The 10000-nt window shown below is 43.5% G+C and overlaps 1 protein-coding gene across 4 annotated transcripts in view; it reads left to right on the top strand.

The window, feature by feature from the left end:
- The first annotated feature begins 5534 nt into the window (after positions 1-5534).
- LOC139414895 (zinc finger protein 395-like) overlaps positions 5535-10000 on the top strand; it is a 15408-nt gene continuing 10942 nt past the window's right edge. For 2 of the 4 annotated variants that reach the window (XM_071162499.1, XM_071162497.1), the window contains exons 1-4: positions 5568-5771; positions 6884-7044; positions 7747-7943; positions 8278-8396. In XM_071162499.1, the coding sequence (XP_071018600.1) occupies positions 6955-7044; positions 7747-7943; positions 8278-8396 (406 nt within the window). In that variant the 5' untranslated portion in view covers positions 5568-5771; positions 6884-6954. Of the gene's footprint in view, positions 5772-6883; positions 7045-7746; positions 7944-8277; positions 8397-10000 lie in introns of all 4 variants that reach the window. The other 2 variants (XM_071162498.1, XM_071162501.1) reach the window with 2 other exon arrangements.

Raw genomic sequence — 10000 nt, 5'->3', positions numbered from 1 at the left:
CTGTCATAATACCCATAAAACCTAGCGGTCAATCACGGAAATGGTTCCAATCGTCTACCCACCATTCATTGTTCACATAGTGACTTTTACAAAACACTTCAAACTAAGTATGTGTTTTGGCTTACCTTGGAGTGATGTTTTGATAGCCGTGTAATTCTCTCTCTGGGACAAGGTGAGTTTTATCAACACATTCGCCTCAATTTACTCTCAAAATAATGCTAATAATAATGCTAATGTAATGCTAATTAGCAACAGAGAAGACCTCAGCAAGACTACAACTTCCTGCAGGAAGCTCCTGCGCGTCACCTCTAGCGGACACTGTCAACTACCGTCCACCAGCGAGATCAGAGACCCCGTGCCCGATCCATGATGAATCCATGTGCTGTATTGAAATGAATTGAATAAAGTCTTGAACATCTTTCATCTCCTTTCTCTGTCTTAGCCACTGACTATCTAGTTAGCAGGGCAGTAGATCAAAAATATTTTTCTGTTACTTAGCCTAGATAATTGTTTGTACGGTATGTCGACTTTGGTGTCTATTTTCAGACCTCATGGCATTTTTCAAGGATGAACATAATATCGCTCATCCATATATATTTATATGTACATATTCTTATTCCATCCCTTTACTTAGATTTGTGTGTATTAGGTTGTTGATGGGGAATTGTTAGATTACTTGTTAGATTTTGCTGCACTGTCGGAACTAGAAGCGCAAGCATTTCGCTACAGTCACAACAACATCTGCTAAACAGGTGTATGTGACCAATAACATGTGATTTGGTTTGATTTGATTTTGATTTGACCTTATATGAAGTAGTTCTACAAAATGAATGGTGGAAAAAAACGAGTAGAACAATTTCCGCTAGGTATTATGGGTATTGTGACTGTGGTACTCAATAACCCTTATGATACTAGATCACATGATTATGAAACTCAGGCTCTAGCTGGTTTACCGTTGCAAAAGGTCATATTTTTTCAGTTATGCACTACCTATCAGATTTATTTGTCGCTTTTTAAACAGGGGGGGACTGGTGGCGCAGAGATCTTCGGCAAAATCAAGGAGGTTCCTGCAAAAATATTATTTGAAGGTGAGTAATAGGACAGAACATTCAGCATCTCCCAGAGGAATGTTTCACAGACTTTTTCCCCACTGAAATGCTAACACGTTCTAAAATCAAATTGTATTAGTCACATGAGCCGAATACAACAGGGGCTTACGAGCACCTAAACAACAATGTAGTTAAAAATAATACAGATAAGAATAAGAAATAAAAGTAACAAGTAATTGAAGAGCAGCAGTAAAATAACAATAGCGAGACTATATACAGGGGGGTACCGGTACAGAGTCAATGTGCAGGGGAACCAGTTAGTTGAGGTAAAATGTACATGTAGGTAGAGTTACTAAAATGACTATGCATTGATAATAACAACAGAGAGTAGCAGAATAATAAAAGAGGGGTGGGGGGTAATGCCAATAGTCTGAGTAGCCCTTTGATTAGATGTTCAGGAGTCTTATGGCTGGGGGGAAGAAGCTGTTTTAGAAGCCGCTTGGACCTAGACTTGGCGCTCCGGTACCGCTTGCGGTGCGGTAGCAGAGAGAACAGTCTATGACTAGGGTGGTTGGAGTCTTTGACAATTTTTAGGGCCTTCCTCTGACACTGCCTGGTATAGAGATCCTGGATGGCAGGAAGCTTGGCCCCAGTGATGTACTGGGCCGTATGCACTACCTTCTGTAGTGCCTTGCGGTCGGAGGCCGAGCAGTTGCCATACCAGGCAGTGATGCAACCAGTCAGGATGCTCTCGATGGTGCAGCTGTATAACCGTTTGAGGATCTGAGGACACATGTCAAATCTTTTCAGTCTCCTGAGGGGAAATAGGTTTTGTCGAGCCCTCTTCACGACTGTCTTGGTGTGCTTGGACCATGTTAGTTTGTTGGTGATGTGGACGCCAAGGAACTTGAAGCTTCCAACCTGCTCCTCTACAGCCCCATCGGTGAGAATGGTGAAACAGATCAGGGTGTGACACTAGGTAGATAGTCTACAGCTTATCACGAGATACTCTACCTCAGGCGAGCAAGATCTCGAGGATTCCTTAGATATCGTGCACTAGCTGATATTTACAAAAATACGTAGTCCGTCGCCCCTTGTCTTACCAGACGCCGCTGTTCTATCCTGTTCTATCCTGCGGTAAAGTCACGACTCCGTGAAGCATAAGATATTACAGTTTTGAATGTCCTGTTGGTAGTTTAATCTTCCTCGTAGGTCATGGAATGGATGGAAGAAAGTGGGGGTTTATTCGGTCGAATTCTCAGAAGGCAGGCCGCCCTCTGGCCCCTCTTTCTCTGCATCCTCTGTTTCTCTGTTCCCGAGAAAGCAGAATATCATTCCCGTCGGGTTCGTCAGACTCGTTAAAGGAATCACTTGTACGACTGATTATCTGTAATAGGTAAAGTATCTTCGAAAGTAAATTGAAGTGGAACCATTCTACTACTCTGCTCAAATCACCGTAGTACCCTACTCTCATCACCCCACTGGGAACTATCGACACGGCTGGCTAGCCTATCTTCAAACCATCAACACGGCTGGCTAGCCTATCTTCAAACCATCGACACGGCTGGCTAGCCTATCTTCAAACCATCGACACGGCTGGCTAGCCTATCTTCAAACCATCGACACGGCTGGCTAGCCTATCTTCAAACCATCGACACGGCTGGCTAGCCTATCTTCAAACCATCGACACGGCTGGCTAGCCTATCTTCAAACCATCAACACGGCTGGCTAGCCTATCTTCAAACCATCAACACGGCTGGCTAGCCTATCTTCAAACCATCAACACGGCTGGCTAGCCTATCTTCAAAGAAGTGTCCTCCAGAGCGTGAATGGAAGTAGAATAAACTCTGTTGTTCTGTTTAGGACTACACGACAAGTCACCTGACAGCGAACGACCAGCAGAGGAGAACAACAGAGAAACCCCTTTCGGACAATCAGAGCCTTACAAGCGTGCTGCGAAAAGGCCCAACCACCTTTCCAAGAAGGCCCTGTCCACCGAGAGAAAACCAAGGATTTTCAGATAAATACATTGATGATTTCTTAATCCAAGCAAGCGGCGGTTTGTGTGCAAATTATAAGTGAGAGTAGTTTCTAAATGTTTCAACGTTAAGTGTCTCTGTCTCTCTCTCCATGTCTTTTGTAACAAGCAACCATGTTGTCAGTCCGCTAGGGATCTTTTTTTAATGTATTAATTGTGTATGTTTATCCTTTGTTATCATTTAGTTAGCTAGTAAATACATAATTAAACCAATTTGTGTAGTACTGAATCATAAGTAAGGCTGGGGTTATCACAGATGCATGGAGGTCACGACTGTTCAGAATGAAAGGTGATATGATACGAGGTTATGATTAATAAATTGACTGTTTATAGATGTGATAGGTAAAGACCTTTTAGAGTTTAACTAGGGAGATGGTAACTCTTTAAAGAACCGCTCTCGTGGTGCCCCAAATCCTAATGAGTTAATTGTTACATGATGCATTTAATTGGGTAACAATTATACCTGGTTAGTTGATTAGATACATAACAGTCATCAGATTATTGAAAGTAAAGTCACTACACAGTGGAGGCTGCTGAGGGGAAGACAGATCATAGTAATGGCTGGAATGGAGTCAATTGAATGGTTTCAACCACATGGAAACCACATGTTTGATACCATTCCATTGACTCCATTCCAGCCATTATTATGAGCCGTCCTCCAATCAGCAACCTCCGCTGATAGCTACACAATTCCTTTGCGTTTATGGTCTTTTGTGCTAAAGGTCCATCGCTGAGGAAGGCCTGCAGGATGGGAAGGACCATGAGGTCATGGACCTGTTGGAAGGAAGATGCTTTTGATGAGGAGCTACTTGATGAAGACGAGGACGAAGATATGAGACACACACACAGGACAGACGGATGAACATGGACTGGCAGAGAAGCAGCTAAACTGGCATCCCCCCCCCCCCAACCCTCCTAGGTTGATGCTGCTGGTGGCTACTGTACTGCTGGTGGTGCATGTTGTAGAAATTCCCTAGCCTGGTCCCAGATCTGTTTAAGCTGTCATGCTAACTCCTGTCTGTCTGTCTGTCTGTCTGTCTGTCTGTCTGTCTGTCTGTCTGTCTCTCTCTCTCTCTCTCTCTCTCTCTCTCTCTCTCTCTCTCTCTCTCTCTCTCTCTCTGTCTGTCTGTCTGTCTGTCTGTCTGTCTGTCTGTCTGTCTGTCTCTGTCTGTCTCTGTCTGTCTCTGTCTGTCTCTGTATCTATGAATAGCGGAGTAGAGTTATATCTCTCCATACTCAATTCCGTCAACCAATATCTCCTGGACTGATGATTCTGTGTATTCAATTATTTGATGGTCATTTGGGATCAATAACTTGATTCTAATCAAGAGAAGTTGTTTGGGCCAAAGGAAATAACCCTGTTGTTACTACCTGGTTGTTGGCACATCCTCCAGTTACGAACACTGACACTGACACAAAAAGCTAAATTTTAACATCCCGTACAAAATAAACCACTAGTATTCACCAACACGCTTTAACCTGGGCTGTTATCGGCCACAAAAAGTTACATGATTTAAAGATGCACAATGCAGAAATCACTCTGCCATTTCCTGGTTGCTGAAATTCTAATAGTTCACCTAATTTCAGATTCTGTGACAAAGCAAGCTATTTTCAGCTGTTTGAAGCTGGTGTAGAATAACCGAAAAACAAATTATACAAAAATGATATTTAAGAGCAGGAGGCATAGAAACAGAGCACATAGAACAGATCTACCGCTTTTGGACTTGACCGATCAGAAGAGTGACACATTGCAGCTTTAATGAATTAATAGACAGGATTTCATCTAGATTGGATCCTCTGTCTGTAACAAAGGGACTGAGTAGTGCTGTAGCTTAGACTAAAATCCCTGTCTGTCTGTCTGTCTGTCTGTCTGTCTGGTGTGGTAAAATAGCTACATATTAATTTCCAAAAACACTGCCAGGATTTGGGTTTAATCCACTCACACATCTCCTTTATTTCTGTTGTACAGTGTTGTGAAGTAGGCTGATGTCACATTAAACATACACACACACACACAAAAAAGAGTGGTTTAGGCCTATACTGATGAGATGCCTTTTAACATTGTCTGTTGTGAAAAGATTATGAAAAGGAAAGGAAAAAGAGGAAAAATGTGGACAAATTGTTCGATTTTTAGTAATTCAATGTGTTTTCAATTCATTTGTGTATATGTTGGTTTCTTTTCCAAATTGAGAGATCGAGAGGGGGGGGGGACCTATTATTATGACGTTGTACGGGGAAACATTTGAACAGTTAAATTTTAACAAAAATATATGCATCATTTAGCCTTCGCATCTCATTGGAAACACATATCAAAAATAGGACAATACATGTCTGGGGATGGTGAGCTAGCCTATTTTCTCTGGCGCAACTATCCCTCTGTCTGTTTGTGTTTGTGTGTCTGTGAGCTGAGGGCATCATTTTGCTTCCGTAACCTATCACCCAGATCTGTCGTTGTGCAGTCTCAGTGCAGAGCTGCAGACCGAGTTCAGGCGCTGTTGCCAGCTGTCGCGCTCGGCATTGCTCCACGACACGCACACACGTAACCACATCCGTACGGCGTGCATCCAACCACCCAATTCCATATCCAACTCCCCTTTCACTGGCAGACAGCAAGGCAGACCCGGTGGAGACGTCCACTTTATTCATTCTCCTAACGGGACACAACAGACTCCATCGCTCTAACGGTAAATATCATAATGGTTTATTTATTCTAAATAAGATAGCAATACTTTTTTATAACATATTGATGATGATAATGATGGTTTACTTTTCATCCATGTTTGGGGTATGTTTGTAGTCGGAGGGGATTTCCAAATCGTTCTGTGTTGCCAGGTAGGATAGGAGTTTTTTTGGATTGAGTTCCATCAGTGTTGTTGTCAGATTTCTGTTTTCTTTTTACTATTACAACGCATGACTTCGGACTCATACGAACATTGAAACATTCTAAAGAAAAATTATACTACTTTTAATTTATTTTGTATATATTTTTAAATGAAGCGGATATTACTATATTTCCATCTTCATCGCTCCGCCAGAAACTCGTGCCCGAACACGTCGTCACCAAGGGGTGTGTGCCCTGGAAAGCAGCTCTCAGCCAATGAGCGCTCTTCTCCTGCACAGAAGGACTGTTGTTTACTCGTGGAAGTGAGCTCCTATTAGACGAGACAGCTATACCTCCGGGCTCTTTGCTAGCCTATCAGCGCACTCCCCCACACATGACGCCTCTTAAAATCAAGTCTATGCTTTAAAATCATAAGAAATGCTGCCACAATGTAATCTATGGGATGTAATCCGTTAGATTTAAACATACATGGGATATTGTGCACCACTCAAACCACTCATGCGTCTACATACTGCACACAGCTGCTGCACGGTAACAGTCAGACAGATGGGTGTGTGCAGAAAAGGGGTGTGTTGTGATCTCTCACTACAGGATGATGTCATTGGGGTTGACTTTTGGCCTAGAGAGGTTTCATCTTCACAACATCACACCTTTTATTGTGTGGTAAAACTATAACTTCACATTCAGATGCTGATAATAAACATGTAATTACCAGTCACTATGCAAATAAAACATTTTGGATTTCAAGACATTGTATATTATTATTTATATACACACAACAACAACAACAACATCACATTATTGCTGCTTTTCATCCAATAAAGAGATGGCGTTCATGCTATGATCTTTCTCCTTGAACTAGAACGATAGAAGAGAACGACTTGTAAATTCTCATAAAACTACCATGATGTGACAGAGATAAATAGAGGTGTATTTTCAACCTCCTCTCTGTAGGGAGTAGAGAGACCCCCCTGTATGTTGAGGACTGTACAGTGCAGACCACCAGCACTACCAGCGGCAGCACCATGGCAACCAAGAGACCAGGGGAGAGGACCTCTCCGGCAGCCGGACCCACAGACACCAGGCAGTCTGGAGCAGAGATACAGGAGACACTGGTAAGGTGGACCCATAACATGCAGAAGTTGAGTGATTAATAGATCCTTCTCAATTCAATTTTTTGTTGTTGTTGCTTTATTTTTTTTATTTTTTTATTTTTTATTATTTTTATTTTACCCCTTTTTCTCCCCAATTTCGTGGTATCCAATTGTTGTAGTAGCTACTATCTTGTCTCATCGCTACAACTCCCGTACGGGCTCGGGAGAGACGAAGGTTGAAAGTCATGCGTCCTCCGATACACAACCCAACTGCTGTACTGCTTCTTAACACAGCGCGCATCCAACCCGGAAGCCAGCCGCACCAACGCGCCGGAGGAAACACCGTGCACCTGGCCACCTTGGTTAGCGCACACTGCGCCCAGCCCGCCACAGGAGTCGCTGGTGCGCGATAAGACAAGGACACCCCTACCGACCAAGCCCTCCCTAACCCGGACGACGCTAGGCCAATTGTGCGTCGCCCCACGGACCTCCAGGTCGCGGCCGGTTACGACAGAGCCTGGGCGCGAACCCAGGGACTCTGATGGCACAGCTGGCGCTGCAGTACAGCGCCCTTAACCACTGCGCCACCCGGGAGGCCTTGTTGTTGCTTTATAACTAATTATTTTCACAGTTTTACTGTACAGGTGTCATTGTCTCATCTATACCTTCCTCCCTCTCTGAGTCTCCCCCATATCTCAGCTCTGTCCCTGTGTCTGTCTGCAGGTATACATGCAGTGCTGTGGGCAGGAAGCCCCTAACATGACAGAGAGCAACGGCCATAGGAACATTATGAATAGGCACCATCAGGTACCGGTCTTCGTGCCCCGGGGGAGGACTGAGGCGGGCTGGACCCACCCTGCGGCTCCTCAGCAGACTACAACTCCCACAGTGCCCTCCTGCCCTGTGTCTGCCCCAGACAGGTAAGCTCTCTCTCTATGTGGTCATCCTTCAGCCTAAAGCTGACCTTCAACTTACAACGTCAACCGTTATCTTGGTACTCCTCAATGAATTCTCAGTTATTCACCTGCTCCTCCTCGTTGACTTGTCTCTGTAAGTGGAGAGACATCTGGGGCACCATCATACATCACTCAAAGCCCCAAATAAACCCCAACACATTTTCCATGTTATCCTCAATTTCCAGAGCCTAGAGTCAATACATTCTAAGTTCTTCATCTCCTCCTCTTCTTTGGGTTGTCTGTTGAGGTGGAGCTCCAAGATAAATCCATGTTGTAATCACTGTCCCCCTCTACTCAGTTTCCGGAGCCCAGGGTCGGTGGAGATGGATGAGATCATGGCAGCTATGGTTCTGACCAGTATGTCCTGCAGCCCTGTGGTCCAGAGCTCTCCTCAGGGTCAGAATGACCCTGTACCAGGTAAATTAGTCAATTAAGCTGATCCGGCACTCTCTCTCTCTCTCTCTCTCTGTCTCTCTCTGTCTCTCTCTCGCTCTCTCTCTCTCTCTCTCTCTCTCTCTCTCTCTCTCTCTCTTGATAGTTGACAGATTGATTGTCGAAGGCTTGATAGTTGAGGGCTTGATATTTGACAGTTGAATCAGGTGTGTTAGTTCTGGGACAATTCAACTACACAGCTAGTCAGGAACCAGCAACAGAAGGTTCCCTCCTCTCTCTCTAACATGGTTATATAGTGACTATACTGACCACCATGCTGTCTATAACATGGTTACATAGTGACTAGTGACTATACTGACCACCATGCTGTCTCTCTAACATGGTTATATAGTGACTAGTAACTATACTGACCACCATGCTGTCTCTCTAACATGGCTATATAGTGACTATACTGACCACCATGCTGTCTCTCTAACATGGTTATATAGTGACTATACTGACCACCATGCTGTCTCTCTAACATGGTTATATAGTGACTATACTGACCACCATGCTGTCTCTCTAACATGGTTATATAGTGACTATACTGACCACCATACTGTCTCTCTAACATGGTTATATAGTGACTATACTGACCACCATGCTGTCTCTCTAACATGGTTATATAGTGACTATACTGACCACCATGCTGTCTCTCTAACATGGTTATATAGTGACTAGTGACTATACTGACCACCATGCTGTCTCTAACATGGTTATATAGTGACTATACTGACCTCCATGCTGTCTCTAACATGGTTATATAGTGACTATACTGACCACCATGCTGTCTCTCTAACATGGTTATATAGTGACTATACTGACCACCATGCTGTCTCTCTAACATGGTTATATAGTGACTATACTGACCACCATGCTGTCTCTAACATGGTTATATAGTGACTATACTGACCACCATGCTGTCTCTCTAACATGGTTATATAGTGACTATACTGACCACCATGCTGTCTCTCTAACATGGTTATATAGTAACTATACTGACCACCATGCTGTCTCTCTAACATGGTTATATAGTGACTAGTGACTATACTGACCACCATGCTGTCTCTCTAACATGGTTATATAGTGACTATACTGACCACCATGCTGTCTCTCTAACATGGTTATATAGTGACTATACTGACCACCATGCTGTCTCTCTAACATGGTTATATAGTGACTATACTGACCACCATGCTGTCTCTCTAACATGGTTATATAGTGACTATACTGACCACCATGCTGTCTCTCTAACATGGTTATATAGTGACTATACTGACCTCCATGCTGTCTCTCTAACATGGTTATATAGTGACTATACTGACCACCATGCTGTCTCTCTAACATGGTTATATAGTAACTATACTGACCACCATGCTGTCTCTCTAACATGGTTATATAGTGACTATACTGACCACCATGCTCTCTCTCTAACATGGTTATATAGTGACTATACTGACCACCATGCTGTCTCTCTAACATGGTTATATAGTAACTATACTGACCACCATGCTGTCTCTCTAACATGGTTATATAGTGACTATACTGACCACCATGCTGTCTCTAACATGGTTATATAGTGACTAGTA

The sequence above is a fragment of the Oncorhynchus clarkii genome, chromosome 8 (assembly GCF_045791955.1).
Source record: "Oncorhynchus clarkii lewisi isolate Uvic-CL-2024 chromosome 8, UVic_Ocla_1.0, whole genome shotgun sequence".
NCBI lineage: Eukaryota > Metazoa > Chordata > Actinopteri > Salmoniformes > Salmonidae > Oncorhynchus > Oncorhynchus clarkii.
The sequence above is the reverse complement of the archived record's forward strand: the minus strand, read 5'-3'. Positions and strand labels throughout refer to the sequence as shown.